The following is a 16,715-nucleotide window of genomic DNA, read 5'->3' as shown; positions in this document are numbered from 1 at the left end:
GCCGCATATCCATGCTAATGACCTAGTAAAATGTCCTTAGCACCAATCTATCTTCCTGTAACATTTTCGTTTAGTTGTTTATCTCAGAGCTTTGTTCTTAAGGTTTAATTGAGATCAAATTGAGACCTTTCATAAGAATGCATGATATTCCAAATGCTAAAGAACGGGATAATTCTCATTCTACGTGAAATCTCATTAAAATACCTTTAACATGACATCCAGCAAGTGATTTCTTGATTTTTAATGTGGCAATTTTAAAATAAAAGCCACCTTGCCAAGGGACCTTGTTTTTCAATTTTGTTTCAATTGTTATCGGCTCTAAAGTTTCTCTTCAATGAATGTCTGCACCTGAAACACAAATCATTCTTTCACGAGTGCCTTTTACAGAAGAAGCAGGTTTCCGAAAGTTAATGCAAATGTATTTCCGATAATGCCTTTTAGTAATTACTTCCCGGAGATCTGTCTTTTCTGGTAGAAAATGTGTCACATTTTAGTTACACAAATGTTCCAGGAGAGTAGAGAACTAATCAGAAAGTCTTGTTTCTGTGAAATCCTACCTGAGAAGGTGGCAGGGACCGATGATTAAATTGGTTATAGATGCTAAGTGATAATTGTGTTTGATGTGTATATGTTTATTACGGGTCTAAGAACCAGTAAAAACCTAAGCAAAAACAAAACGGAATACTGGTTGGTAGCTATAAAAAAGGAAACTATTGTGTCATGCTAGTTGATTCTGCAACAGACAAACGCAAGGTGCAGTATGTAACTGGTTTATTAAACCTATGTTGTTGGCAGAGAAGAACATATATGGTTTTGGTCTGAAGACCATATACATCAAGTGCCAACAGTGAGTTTGCCTAGCTATTTGTAGTTGTGTTTTGCGAAGGGGAGACCTGTATGTACAGTCACTGACTGACTTTGAAGCTTAGGCTACTATGAACCACATGAAAATGAGGTAGCCGATAACCAGAGGTTTGAAAATTTTCGTTTTGTAGCGTTTGAACTGCATATTTCACTCCTCTTTTGTGAATTGTGAAGCAATAGGAAGATTTTGCAATTTGGTTTTAATTGTGGGCCTTTCTAGTTATGCACTTTTTGTTTTTACCACTAAACCGGTTCAGAGAATACATTCTGAGATATGTCAGTTGAGAGATATAGTAGGTCAGCACAACAAGTTTAAAATATGTGACTAAAGGAATATCACTGCCTAAAATAGTGAGGCTACATCTTTGGACTAGTGTGTCTCGGAATGTATAGCACTTGTAAGATGATTTGGAATAAAGTCCTGCATGCATGAATGAGCACTCCACTCTTATTTCTAAATTATGAGTTTGGTCCTCCACCTCTGAAAACATAACAGTGGTACTGGGAAAGGACTATAGATTAAAAACACATAAGGCTATGGGGGTGGTAATGGCAAGAGCGATAAGCAATGCATTGTGGCAAGGACACTGGCTGTGTGTGTGTTTGTGTGTGTGGTGGTGGGCTTCCAGTTTGGGATTGTCCTAGAACCCAATAGAATGTAGCCACATAGTTTGCAAAATGTACTGGAGATCTGCAGCTCGGAATTCCTAATAAACAGATATACCCAGGGGCATAGTTTTGGCAGGGTGTTTGTGGTGTTACACCCCCTTAATAAATGTATTATATAGTAAATAGCTGGGATCAGGTGCTTCAAGTCAGGCGTGGTGAAGTGTCTCATCTAGGACACACACACACACACACACACACACACACACACACACACACACACACACACCCTGTTTTGAAGTTCTTAAAAATGTTGACTGTTTTACAAAATATTTTGCTTTCAGTACCACTGCACACTGCTCTCTGTTTCCACTGTTCCTTAAGCTCCTCCTCATGTCCAGTTGTTAACCAGAAATGCCAGTGTGATTATTTGGAAATCTGAAGCTCACTCTCCCCCTCCCCCCCCCCCCCCCCCCCCCTTGCTGGGAGAAAGGCACGTATGGTTTAGGCTGAAAAAAGACAACTTAATGTGTTTTTTGTTTCGAATTGTAATTTAAAATACAATATCACTTATGAAATATTATAAGGTAACCCAGAGAGAGTCTATAGGCGCAATAGCCTTACATCAGTGAAAGGGGACTTCTTCAGTTTTTCACTGGCAGGAGATGTAAACCTCAACCTCACATGTCCAACATTTTAAATACTATGCACCCTGCCCTATGAAACTTTAGGGCCTATCTTAGGGGTGACTTATAGGAAAGTTAAGGCTAGGCAACATGTTTATTTTGCTGGGTAGGAATGACAGTTTAAAATTGCATGACAGGCTGCAGTGGCAGACATGGGATCTTTAAAAATGCCACTTTAGTGGGTGTCGTAATGAGTGGGTGGAGCCCACTAGTAGCATTTAACTTACAGGCCCTGGGTACATATAGTACCATTAACTAGGGTGTTATATGTAAATTAAATGTGCCAATTATATGTAGGCCAATTTTACCATGTTTCAAGGAGAGAGCATAAGCATGTTACCATTGGTTTGCAGGGATAAAGTGCCCCGAGTCCTAATGCCAACAAAAACGAGTTTAGCAACAAATAGGGGAGTGCAGGCAAAACGTTTAGGAGAATCTTAGGCCAAGGATGTCAGGTCTAACATATATCAATACTGTTGATGGAGGATAACTTTGCAGTCTAATACAGTGATGTGAAAAAGAAAGTACACCTATTTAAAATTCTTTGGATTTACATATTAATATATATATATGTGACCTACGTGTAGCCCTCACCAAATCCTAACAGTAGATAAAGATTAAATATAAATGAATATGTACACCATTAGATTTGTAGTGGTCCTTCTTTTGGATGTCTCATTTCACTAGTGTCTGTCTGTGCCTCAGTGACTTGAGTTGCTTTTCTACACTAGGCAGTTTTAAAAATGATGAATTCCGGAATCTACTGGTTCTGACATAATTGATGCCAATTGTTTGGAAACTACAAGGATTGGATGGCCAGAGGATATTTATCTCTCTGAAATCACATAATTGAAGTACTTAGAGGTTTGTTACCTTTAATAGTTTGAGATATAACTGAAACTGTTAAATTGTTAACCTTGGCTAAGTGTAGTGCATTGCCATTCGAAGGCCTGGTCTAAAACCGAGAGCCTAGTTTATTTCCCCTGCAAGTCCACTCCTATGGACGTTGTTCTCCCTTACTTATACAGCTGACTGTCAGAATCAGACAAATGACCGATTGGAACAGTAAGAAAGGTCATAGCTCTGGGAGGTCAGAGAGAGGTAACAATATATAATTTTCATGGTTACAGAGTAGCCTTTTCCTACTGTTTTCATTACAGTGCTGCAGCGAGATCAATTTTATTAAGTTGGGCAGTAAGTCTAGGGAGGCCAACCACATTAGCTTCATGCTGGAACAGGTCATTTTTGTGCCATTGTGATTGTTTTTCTTTGCCTTTTTGGTGCAGAAAGAACCATGAACTGTGAATACATGGCAAGACTTAAAGAACTGTGCATTGCATTCGGCTCTCCTTATACAAAGAGGATTGGCATTTCCCTAAATTGCTTAAATAGCTACTTTTGCTCCTGACATTCATATCTTCATGTTGCTATTTCCCATTAACGTACTCTGGGGTCGCCTGTTTCTGTGCAAACAATTTTGACTGTATGCACCAATGTAACAAGTGCAGGCGGTTCAGCCAATACACTCAAAATAGTACCCTTCGAAAATGTATAATGGGTAGTGAGGCCCCCCCACACCCCACAAATGGTCAGTGAGAGAAGGTACGTGCCTGAGAATGCACACATTTTATTGTCTTTGAAATGGAAGTGGAAAAGTTCAATGGGTTAGTGGTGAGTAGTCTAACTTTCACCAAGATGGTCAATTGGTGAATGCTAGCAGAGTACCTCTGTTTCATATTATGTTTTCAAGGGGGCTCTGCTAATTAATCATGAAATGAAAATGTATCTCCGATTCCCCATGAATATTAAGCAATGCCTTCCCATTTGCTTATGCTGTATATCATATTATAACAGTGAAATGCTGGGAGATGATGACAATTATTTGAAGCACATTGGAGACATTATCAAGGCATCCATAATGTCACATTGTGCTCCAACATACCAATAATTGTCTTTCTGTCAAATTTAGAACATTATACCTAGGGCCACTGGAATTATGCAGCAGTGGAGGACCAAATTATGAAGCTAAGTGGACTCAATTATGCAGCAGGGTGGACTAAATTCTGCAGCAAGAAAAACAAATGACATAATGTGGCATATTTTGTGGAAGCATTTCTTCATTTGTTTTGTCTTTTTTTTTTTTTTTACACATATTAACACTGTCTGGCCAATGTTCTGATCCTATGTGTATCAATTTAACACAAGATCATAGCAATAAGCAACAAATAGGGGACCAATCAACATTTGCCGCAACACATGTTGCTGCGTTTTCAGTAACTTTTGATCTGTTTTAGCTAGATACACATTTTTTGTTAAATCTGCAATTTATGCAACCGATGATGGGTTATGTGGCATATGCAGTGAATCCACAATTATGCGAAAAAGAAGCGGTGACAAAATGTCATAATTCCAGTGGCCCTAATTATGTCCTCGGTGGGTGTGATGTTCTAATACACTATAGCCATTCAGGCTTAGACTAAGCTAGTTGTTATAGACTCCCCGTGGCTCAGGCCTAACACCCGAGTAGAGGTCTTTATGGACGTGTATCTGCCTCAGCTGCAGTCTGTAATGCTACATTTTGTTTACGAGATAAAGCTTCATGATTGCTGCTAAATAGCACTGTGGGGTAATGCATCTGCCTCAGAGAATCCTAGATCATTGAGCTCAATTGTTTATTTTTACAAGCTTGATTAATTGGATGCTGCTGACTTGGTGATCACAAACAACTATCCTTATAACAATTTTAGAACTAGTGGTACTTCAATGCATTCTGCAGTACACAAAGCACTCTTCCCGCTAGCTCATCTCCACTCCTCCTTGAATGTTACTGACTTCAAGGATGTTATAAGTAAAAGGCATGAATTAAGTGGTATTCTTTTTATTTATTTTGTCAGATAATCATAAGGCATCAAGTATATTAAGTTGTTTGTGGGACATGCAATAAAGTTTAGTTATGGTTTTATGTCCATTCCATTTTTGGCTTTCAGGAAGTATGTAGGGGCATTCTGGTGAATAGGTAGAGCCGATAGTGTGATGGTATTTAGTGCAATAACGTATGGTCTGTCCCATAGGAATATACACAGAATGCTTACCAGTGTCTGAACGCCCAATGAAAACTGGAGATTAGCAAAAGGTGTAAAAGTTAGTGATGTAGAGTGGGTGAAACCTAGTAAGGAGCCGAAAAAGATAAACTGACTTATGCTGTTAGCAGTCCTTTGAAAATTAAAACACCACTTCAAACGGTAACCCTGACTGAATGAAAACTAGTCTAAAAATCCTCATCAGAGGGTAGTGCAGTCCAGATAAGTCTCTTCTTGAAAGTAGCAAACTGCCCAACTTTCAAAGATGACATTCTGTTAAACTCCTTGCAAGGTTGTTTCCATTGCCGCAGTGGACATATGCTTTAGCATTTAGAAAACTATCCATATTTAAAATCCAAATCAAGGGACAGGTCCCTCTCAAGAGTTTGAGCAGAGTCTCCACCTTCTTTGGCAAATCTAGAATTAGTGTTTTTGCCATTGAAGTGTGGAGGTCACTGGGCCAGTAAAACACAATGTTAAAAAAGCCAACTATAGCAAAGCAGAACTGAACTACACTTCTGAGAGCATGGAGTGATGAAAGAGCCATTCACCCTTGAAAAATAATATTTGGGATAAAGCACCCCTTGTATAACATTCTGAGTATATTGCATGTCACAAAGGGTGTTCCATCACCCTATAGAGAAATAAGACCGAAGACTGAGTTCCTTTATATGATCATGGAACTTTGAGGTGATTAGCAATGCCCTTTTAATGTACTGTTGAGGGTATTTTGTTCAATATATTATATGGAGACACCATCACCTTTTCCTCAAACCCCTTAGGTCCTTGGTATCCTATTCTTTCATGTTCATTCCAGACATGAAGAATACAAGCTGAATCTGTAGTGCAAAATTAAATACACCAAAAACCAACTCGTGATTTTTACAAACAGATATTAGAATCACTTCAACACAGTCTACAGAAGTGCTGTTCAATTAAAATGTGTGGAAACATACAGTATTTCTATCTTTCATTTAGCATGCAAAAAAATAAACATATTGCCTTCAGTATGTGTTTTCCGCTCACTGCTTTTTCTTTTTAGAAAAAGATATCAGAAGAAGAATGAGCTGGTTCCTGTTTGCTTTCTTTAAGCAGTAGCTGTATATTTCTGCTCCATGACCAGCATTTCACCTTGGCTGCTCGATCTGTGAGCCGTCATTGTAATGTCAGAAGTCAACTGTAGTAACTTATCAACTGATTGCGTATACAATGTTTTATCAAAAAAGTATGGATTTAAACTAGTCACACAGTACTGGTACATGGTCGATCACTTTCTAAGGTGAATTTCAGTTGTATGACCATGACTGACAAATCATGAATAGCTGACATATTTTACACCCCCATTTCTGCTTATAAACTTGTAACAAGAACTCGGATTGAAGTCTATGGCTTGCCGGTTTTATATACATTTCTGCAGCTGCAGATTAATTCACGTAGTTCTTGTCTCTTAGGCTTTTTAAAAATCGCACAGGTAGATATAACCTTATTATTTTCTTTTGTTTATATATTTGGTAACATCTATTATTTCATTAAAGCAGAAGAACAAACAATGTTGCTTTATATGCTATGTATGCTTCTGTGTTTTTGGAATATTTGTGTAGGATTCCTTTGCTATTGTAATCAGCTCTGTATAGCCATAATTCAGTTACTGTAAAATGTCCATCTCTAAGGTCATGTTCACATGATGCAACATGGTACATAAATTTAATTACATACAACGATGCATCACATACCGATTGTGCTAATTGTCGAATGAATATAAGCATCAATGATAATGACAGCTATTGTTAGTCTGCGAAATAGAACCGTTAAGACTTTAATAGTATGTTGTGTTGTAGTCTATAGTCAGCATAGATATTGCTTAAATACATATATACAGTGTTTGAATTGTAAGTACAGTACCTTATTTTAAGTGAGTGAGATGTGTGGCTATCAATATAAAGCTTATGACCCCTTGGTACTTTTCTACTTGTTTGTATAATGTTTAAATTATCCTGTTATCACTGTGGTACATTGGAGGCACGGCTTAGGCTCTGTGGTAAAGTGTCCCTGGCTATAAAAGGGTGCATGGCCATACCTTGCCTGAAAGTAGAGAAGAAAAAGACACCTCCTCACACTCTAGGTAATTAATCTGACCTCTTCAACCAATCACTCTACCATCTAGTAATCCATTGTGTAATGTGATGTCAATACTTGACTGTCTGTTGCTGAGGATTTGAAGTATGATTGAATGGGTTCTTTCAGCAACGCACTGGACCCATGGTTTATATAGTAACAACACTTCTCTCATGATGGCAAAAAGGAGATATTGGTCAGTATTTATAGTAATGATTATCATTATTAATAATATAATGTTTTCATACAGTGTTCCATACCACAATTCTACAGTTTGTAAGTGCTCTAAATCAAATATTTTACTCTTGCCGATTGGGATGGGACTCACTTTACAGATCTCAGAAAGTTTGAAGGTTGAGTCTACCTTGTGGAAATTCAAACTTGTGACATTCAGATCATTACAAACGTGAGTTGGGTTACGAACACTACAAATGTGAGTTGACCCAGGTTGGTGTCTTTGTATAGCCTGCCAATGTGGAAGGGACCCTTTTTTTATGAAAGAGAATATCTTTGGTGCACAATTCATCAGAACAGGGGTGGATGTAATCTCAATGCAGTGGCTGGGATTTTTAAAGAGTGTGAACCTCTATCCACCCATTTAATAGCTATTAATCATCTTTGAATATTAATGTATATCACCTTAAAGGTACTTTTGAAGTTGAATTTCATGCTTTAAAACGCTGTTGATTAAGCCAAGGGTGCATGGTGTATAGTACATCGTACAATAACCATGCATCATTGGACAACAACCAGTGTACTAAACCCGTTGTACATTCAAATATCACATTTATGGCAAATGTGATGCCATGTTCTTTAAGGTTCCCTCCCTTGAGCTCCGAAGATAATAGAGCTGTATCTTAGGTTCGGGGTGTGTGAAAATAGCCGCAAATTGGTGCATTTCTGGTAAACTTTGAAAATCGCTGCAGTTTTGTGTGGGTAAAACAGGGGGTAAAATGCTACAAAAAGTGATTTTGTTGAAAACACAAAACCTGCTTCTATTCCTGAAATAAATGTCTGTTTTAAGACATTCTCTACTTTGGGGGCATTTTGCCAGTTGGTGAGGTTTGGTGAAAGCACCAAATGTTCCTAATACATTTGAAAAGTTTGTCACCTTAACACATTTTATATTTGAAAAATTGTGCACACAATTAACCAGTGAGAGCTACTGGATGGATGCTGTATGACATTTTAATTGGTAGTATAACAAGGCTGTAAGGAAATTGGTGTTGAGGAAGCATACAACTGTTGAATCATATTTTTGTATTGGCAGTAGACTAACTGAAATATATTGTAAACGTTTTCATCAAGATAGAATGGAGCCTAATTCATTTGAAATTCGTTACAAACGAATCAGCATAAATGTGGGCACAACGTGTGCCTATAGACCTTGAATAAAATGTAATGTGATATAACCAGAAACTCTGCAATATCTCCAGGAGCGGCTCACGTGGCTGGGGCTGGGTGGGGTGGTGGGCACGCGGAGGGCATGGGAAAAAAAAAATAATAATAAGAAAAAAAGCTTGCCTGCTTTGCTCCCGCACTGCGCTCCTCTCCTGTTGCTGCTGCAGGCATATGCTCCCACCCTGCCCTGCGCCAATCCTGACCCTGCTCAGAGCAGCATCACAATTGGCTGGGAGCACCCAGCAGACTGGGAGCCTGTGCAGGCTCTCTCCAGCCCAGCAACGCTAAGACTTATTTGGCTTTGTTAATCACTTTTTTAGCCATTTTATATAGCGGCATGGTTTAAAGCAAAAAAAGCTAGCTAGCATTGACCACGTTATTTGTTGTTTTGTTACTTTCTGCCATGCGACTCGGCTGCTGTACAACATGGCTAAAGAAATAAATTAAAAAATAAAACATTGACAAAGCCGGTAGATCTTGCATAGACCAGATCTATTGGCTTTTCCAGTGCTTGTTCTTTTGTTTGTGCAGTACCTTGCTGTAGTGCTCTGTATCAGTTCTTGGGTTGCTTGGCAACAATATGCTGATGCTAATATGTAACTCTGGATAGAGTGCCCCCTCTTCTATTTCCCAGATAAACCTGTGAGTACGTTTTCACAGCATATAGAAAATTACTATTTGAGAGCAAATTGTCCTATTTAATATTTCTCTAATCAGTTACTTCCCATGTCACCTGCACAGTAATCGGTCTTTTGGTTATTCAATTCATCACGGCAGCAGTCTTGACTGCTTCTTAGTTTTGCTTATTGTCTACATTTTGGCAACCTGTAGCATCCTTTGTGACTGGTATGTTATTTTTACCAGTGCTTAAGATGTAAAATATAATTTTCAAAGTAGGAAGGGATTACAAAAAACACAGCAGAATGATTACAAACAGAAGCGGTGTGGACATATTGGGACAATATGTTTCTCATTAACTGTTTTTCTGTAACCGCCTACCTTCTGCCCCTCAATATTTTCTTTACTGTTATCCCCATTGACCTTTCCTTTGTTTTGACACAGTTGATCAATAGAGTCTTCTTGGAAAAGCCCTAATCTTTCAGCATTTGGTGGTACTGCTCCCAGGTGGTTATCTCTAGTTGTCTAACTGCTCATTTTGGCACACAGGCCTGGCTAATTCTGTCCATGGTTTCCTCTTTTTGGTGCCTGTCCCTCTGTGCTTCATTTCTACTCTACCAATACCCCTTTTGTCTTTCAATTATCATCTTATGTAGATAGAGTTCCAATTTCTATGATGATGCTTCCACAGTTATTCTCTCCTGCACCCTATATAAATACCTCTCTGAATGTGTCATTTGGGTTTTGCAGTCTGCCCACACCCTCCACGTTCGTTATAGGTGGGTGAACTACTGCAAACTTGAGCCTTGGTCAGCTCAGCTCAAGGTCCTCTTGGAACCTAGAGCTGAAAATGAGTCTATCTTTAACAGGAGGTGATGTGGCTTAATGACTACAACTGCTGGTCATACAACCTCATCAGCTCAGCATCTTGTGAATCCCAGTAAATCTCCCTAGGTTGAAAAGAAGTGTAACATAATCTGTCTGAAGTGCTCTTATGTCATTATGCAAAGTTTGCACAACCTAAAACTGTTCTGCTACCCATGCTCTAACACCAGATGCAAACAATTAAAGACAACTCATTAACCTTTTATGTGAGAAAGAGATGCCCATTCAGTGGCTGAATTGCAAAGCTTGAAAGTGTAAAATCTGGGATCAAGCACTGCTTCTCTGTTTGACCAAATTGTGTAACCTAGGTAAATACTTTACTTCACCAAGCTTCCTTTTTGTTCATTATCACATATTGGAGTTCCTTCAAATATGCACATTCAGGATGTCTGCTACACATCAACCTGTCTTGCATTTGATTTGATGGACTGTAATATTGCTCCATCCATAGTAAGAATCTAGGTAACACATAGGGTACACATGACATCCAATTCGCTTGATCTTCCTTCACGCCTTAATACTGACACCCTTCTGAACCTACCTTTGGCCCATCTTTACCTGTTCTTTTCCTTCTGTGTCACTTTAACTATTTGAGACTTCGTAAGAACCTTGTGATCAAAAGTCGTTTCTAGATTTATTTTATGGGCTGGAAAATTGATCCATGTGCAGTGAAATTGCCTCCTCAGGCTCAGGAAGTTCAAGGGAAAGGTACAGATTAGAGATGATATAAAGTACAGAAGATTAGATGACACTGTTGCCAAGAGGTAGCTTTGTGCAACAGATTATAGCTTCACCCATTCATGGGAAATCTTCTGCATGGAAGATGTTAGGACCAAGTGAATGCAGGGTGCTCACATGAATAGCTTTGACATTGTAGGTGTAAATAAAAAGACTGTGAGAATCTCCTCAGCGGCAAAGAACCCTGAGGTCAATCATTGTGTGAAAATGATTTGACTACGTTTCCACAGATTCCGGAAACTGTTTTACCTTATTGAAGAATACTTTTTACATTAATAGAATTATAGCTTCCTGAAAGTAAATCAAACTTATTTTTGAACTTTCATTTTCAGGATTTCACAATGAATGGTGGAAGCAAGCCTTCTTGCTGGACTTCTTACAAATTATATCTACCTATTTTAGCATTATCCAACTGGTCTAAATGTTCCAAAGCAGAAGTAATGCCAATTTACAGTAAATTACACTTGTAGTCTAAAAATATCTGACAGCTCTCTATGGGTTTATGTCCAGTCACAGTCCCATCTGTGACAGACCATGTTTAACATTCTACTTCCATCTTCGCAGTCATAATCAAGTGTTTCCAATGCAATCTACCATCAAGTCATTGCTGTGGATGTAATTTGAACCTCAGCAGGTTTGTGGCTACATCTTGTACAATTGGCATACTGTAAACTGAAACATTTACAAAACAAATTCAGTAAACAACTAATTGTGAATCAAAGATGGCTCGAATGAGTGACCACTTCCCCATTGAGACCCAGCTATTGCTTGGTGCTCACATCAGGTAAAGGTAAAATAAATCTCCATCCTTGACAAATTTGCATTGGTAACAAGCCTGCTTCCATCATTGACATTTCATGTGCACTACCATGCCGGGATGCAGAGGTTTTGGAAAGGAAAGGTTTTATTGTACTCACAGAGGAGGACCTTCACTGAATGGACTCATTGACTCTGGAATGCTCTTGTGGCCCCCCAACTAGCTATGCTATGCCTATTTGACATCTAGCAATCCGTACATTTTTTTTAAACAAGCATCTAAGTCATTGATTCCTTCACTCTATAGCATAATTGCGGTCCTTGATTTCTTTATCCTGCAACTTCTTGAGTTACATACTGAAACTTTATAAATTCAGTATAGTGTCAACATCAGAAATGTAACCAGGTTATGTAAAATCAAAATGCATTCCTGCTAAATGTCTGGTTGTTGGGGTATTCACCATGTATTTACCGTTATCCAATGATATGATTGATCTTGGTAACCTGTTAATATGAGTTCTTTCTTCAAGTAAAAGAATAAAGCTCACACATGCTATGGTTAATGGGGATGCTATTGTAGTATTGTTATATGGGACTTTTTGTTGCTCATGGCGTGTGGACCAAGTATTCTCATCAAGCTTCTCATTCGCTGCCTTATTTCAGTGTTTTAACTGGTTGTTGTTTGATCAAACCTTTGAAAACATGCTCTGGTTGTGCTAGTGCTTTAAAAACAGATGCCGCTCCTGCCACGTTTATCAACAGTGTTCTCAAATGATTGGCAGAAATGCTGCTTCGTCATGGATCGGGTTAGCCACTGCATCCTTTTCTTAGCATTAGCAAAAACATGAGCAGATTGCGCCTATCTGGCTTTGTCCAAGGTGTGCGCTGGCGAAGGGTTTACTAATTACTGCCCGTTGGTAAACTCCGTGCACACCCATGCCAGGACGCAGACTGTGGGTGATCATTGCCGAGTTGACATCCTAATTTACATGCTAATAGTTGGAGATAGAATAGTGTCTGTGAAAATCTGATGACGATTTACCACACAGGCTAGGGACAAATTAAATTATGCTAAAACAGGAAGATGAATGCATATTCCAGGGAATTTGCTATGAATTCAGTGTAACAGATGCATACTTAAAACAAGCATTTGCAACACAATGGGTTTCGGATTTGCTTGAGTTAGAGATGTTAATGTTGTAAATCCCCAACTGAACTTTTCTTGCCACTTAAATTTAAAATGAAAAGTTTAACAGTTGACATAAACAAGCCGATTCAAAATGCCACAGCCACCAGGAGCATGAGCGCGAAGGAGAGACACAAAAGGAAAAAGAAGTTTACTCGCAGTCAAACGTATTAGGAATTGTGCAATTATCCAAGTAAAAGGGTCAATGTCCAAGGCGGTAACCAAACCACCCCAAGGAGGGACAAGCGTAAAGCAATTCACCAATGATAACAATTATTTTTTTTAAAGAAAGCTCACGAATGAGTGATAGTGATAGGCGTGCAGTGGGTGTGGTTAAAAGCCCACAGATAGATTACAACAGGTAAGAGCGCTTGCTCACTCGACCTAAAAAAATATATTTTATTCTTCCTCTGCTTAATTGAGTTCTGTACCTTGTGCTCAAAGGACTTGGGCTCTGAGATATAAACAGGGAAACACACTTTGGCATAAAAATTCCTGTCACTGTGGTTCACAACACATACCAGTGGTCTGTACCTTTTAAAAAAATGAGAGCCAGCGAAACCTCCTTTCCTTCAGAAATGTCTCATAGTGCATGTCTTCTGTCTACACTTGAACTAAACCGTGAATTGTGCAAAGTGTGGTCTGTATACTCACATTTCTATTCTCAGGTTCCTGCATGTTTTCTGTTACCAATGACCGTGTTTTCTTGTTGTACAGAAAGCACACTGAAAGCTTTTCGTGCACCAGCACTACAGTAACATGTTAAAATGCTTAATCTATATCACACATCATGTGGATGAGTGATAATTTAGTGTGATACCTTACCCTCTTTTCTTTTTCCAAATTTACAAATTCACTGTAACGTACTTGATCATATTCTTTCTAATGAGAACTGGCACCCCGCAATGTTGTGTACTATATTTGTTAAAACATGACTGAGTGGACTTATACCTTTCCCCGTGGATGCAGAAGTTTACCTGACTTGTAATTACAGTTTAATTTCCCAGTATAATTGGACAGTCAAACCAACTATAAGACAATTAACTTGAAAAATACAGTGTTTGGCCCAACAGGACTTGTCTTTTCATCAACTAAAGCAATTTGTCCTGTGAAGTCCACGTTTGCAGTGAGTTAATTTCCAGTTGCAAACATGCACCAGGGGTACTGTAAATTAAATTTGAGTGTAGGCTTTTGTTTGGATGGTGCACACTGTAAATACACCCCTAAAATGTACAGATGGCTTAAACATTGGTTGGAATTAAGGTACAGATCGTTTGGGTAAAATCCTAATGCTCTTAATCATGTATTATTATTTATTTATTTTTATTTGATTTTTTTATTTTATTTTTATCGCTGCATGAATTTGCTTATGTGTTTCCTGCTTGATCTATTTGGTGTGTGCAACACAAAAAGATGATGGGCGCAGTGCTGAATCTTTTCACTCACCCCCAGACACAGATCTGGTTTTAATCCATAGTTTTTTGCTCACCATACCACCCCAGTTTTGAACCAGCCATATGCAAATCAGTCTTGACTCTGCTTCCCATGGGAACAGTCTAGCCAAAACTGCCAGTCCAGGTCCTCCCTGGACTGGAAACAGGCATCCTGAGACTGGTTTCAGGGTACCGCCCCTCGTCAGCCAGGCTAGGTTGAATCCAGTGGCACAGCGAGCGAGGGACCCAAGTCTGGGCATAACCTGGCCACTTAGGGAGACTGCTTCATCACCCCCACAAATCGGAAATGCTATGCCTGCAATGTCCCTCTCTGAGCACATGTATACATTGCTCAACATTTTTTGTCCTAATATGTAATATCCACTAGCCGCAAAAGTAATACACTGTGCAGCCTCCAATGCCACCTTGGTGGAAGTATCTCAATCAAACTAAAATAAATGTGGTCTTCTTGGAAAATAATTTTAAGTATCCAAAGGGGCACGTCTCTCTTTACAATTCAGATTGGTTTCTGCAGTATTGAAGAGTCCTAATTTATTTCACCAAAATCTATTGGTTTTGCATATTTTTCTCCAGGTGGTGAAAAGAAGAGTTCATGATGAAACTTTAATATTTGTATCCTGCATACAAACACTGTATTGATAATTAGGAGTCTGCATCTTTGGAGCTTTCACACTGCAAATTATAGAACGCTGTTTAGATTCATTGCACTGTGTGAGATTCAAAATCATACACTTAATAGACTGGGAGGTGTCGGGGCTAATGCAAGTTGAGAGAGAAAGTAATTAAATGTATCTTAATAAATTCACGGCAGATATTTAAGAGTTTTTTTTTCCAAAGATCACTGTAACTTAGAGCGGAGTGTATTCTTCCTGTTGGCAGGAGGTCTCGGAAGAGAGCGGGAGGATGATACCGTGGACAGCCGAGCCCTGGAAGACAGGAACAGCGTGACGAGTCAGGAAGAGAGGCTCGAGGACGATGAAGACCTGGAGGATGACTCAATTTACACCTGCGATAGCTGTCAGCAGGACTTTGATTCGCTCGCGGACCTGACGGAGCACCGGGCGCACAACTGTCCTGGAGGTAATGTTAAAACTAGCTTTACAGTTCTAACAGGTGGTTAGCTGGGTAATTGGACATAGCAACAGCTTGGGGCCTCAAGTGAGATTAAAGAATTAATAATGTCATTTAAAGTTAATGTAATTTTATTGTGGTGCCATGGGTAGCTTTTATTCACTTTCTTTTTTAATAAGAAGGACCTATCTGGGATTTGAATTGAGTTCTGTCAAAGTCAGACTTCTTTCCTTAGTGGTTCGTCTTTTATAGACAATTGATTTGGTGAAATTCGGAAACACTTTGTAACCATGTGTACCTGATTTCATTTTTATCACACTGGTTGTGGACTCATTCACTAATATCTATCACTGTCTTCCGCTTGTCTGATAGCCTTCTAGGGCTAAACATTTGTTTTCTCCGCTTCCTTCGCATTTCCAATTTGATTAATTGTCTTTTAAAACACAGGTACAACTCTTTTCGCGGGCTGGCCTAGTTGTTTGAATACCCAAGGACAAATGCCCAAGCACTGCCCCAAATTGCCCTTCCCAGCACACGTGTACGTTCTCGCCTACATACACAAAACACAAGGGCGGATCCAATGCCATTTTCACCTACGTTAAATCATGTGCATCTTTTCACACTTAAGGACGTTTTGAACTCATTGAAAAGGACAACATTGACAACAAATGGTGAGTTAACACAGGTAGCACATGGAATACTTGCACTTTACAATTCCGCTGTAACTAAAAAGCACTAGCATTACTTATGTATATTCTTTTTAAAGGTAATGGTTTTACAAATTAAGAGTGAGGGATGGCACACAGAATCATTACCACTACCAAACAGCACTTTTATTTTTACCTTAGTGCCACTGAAGCTATTATGCGTCAATCTAGCAGCCTCCAACCCTAGTGATCCGTATTACATGTTCATGGAGAAACAGACACTCAGCAACAAAGCAACCAAGCAAGGATGAAATAGTTTCCTTGAAAGGAAAGGTTTTTATTGTCATCCCAAGCAAATGTTGTGTTTGCCAGGTGTTAGGGCTGGCTTTGCTTGCAGGAAGCCCTCTTTGATAGAATTCCCAAAGCTAGGATAGATTCTCCATACAGACTAGGCAGACACTCATTACACAGTGTTTCACCCAAAGTGGTATGTGCTGCGGCCAAGATACCGGGACAGTCTTTTAGACCAAAATGGACTATCTTGTATCTGACTCTGAACCCCACAGAGAGCAAATGCAGGTCATGGAGACTGGAAATGGTCTTCTTGA

The 16,715-nt window shown here is 39.1% G+C and overlaps 1 protein-coding gene across 1 annotated transcript in view; it reads left to right on the top strand.

Annotated features, from left to right (window-relative positions):
* ZNF423 (zinc finger protein 423) overlaps nt 1-16,715 on the top strand; it is a 397,152-nt gene that overhangs the window by 105,850 nt on the left and 274,587 nt on the right. The window contains exon 3 of the mRNA XM_069218319.1: nt 15,269-15,469. Coding sequence (XP_069074420.1) covers nt 15,269-15,469 — 201 coding nt within the window. The remainder of the gene's footprint in view (nt 1-15,268; nt 15,470-16,715) is intronic.

The sequence above is a fragment of the Pleurodeles waltl genome, chromosome 12 (assembly GCF_031143425.1).
Source record: "Pleurodeles waltl isolate 20211129_DDA chromosome 12, aPleWal1.hap1.20221129, whole genome shotgun sequence".
NCBI lineage: Eukaryota > Metazoa > Chordata > Amphibia > Caudata > Salamandridae > Pleurodeles > Pleurodeles waltl.
The sequence above is the reverse complement of the archived record's forward strand: the minus strand, read 5'-3'. Positions and strand labels throughout refer to the sequence as shown.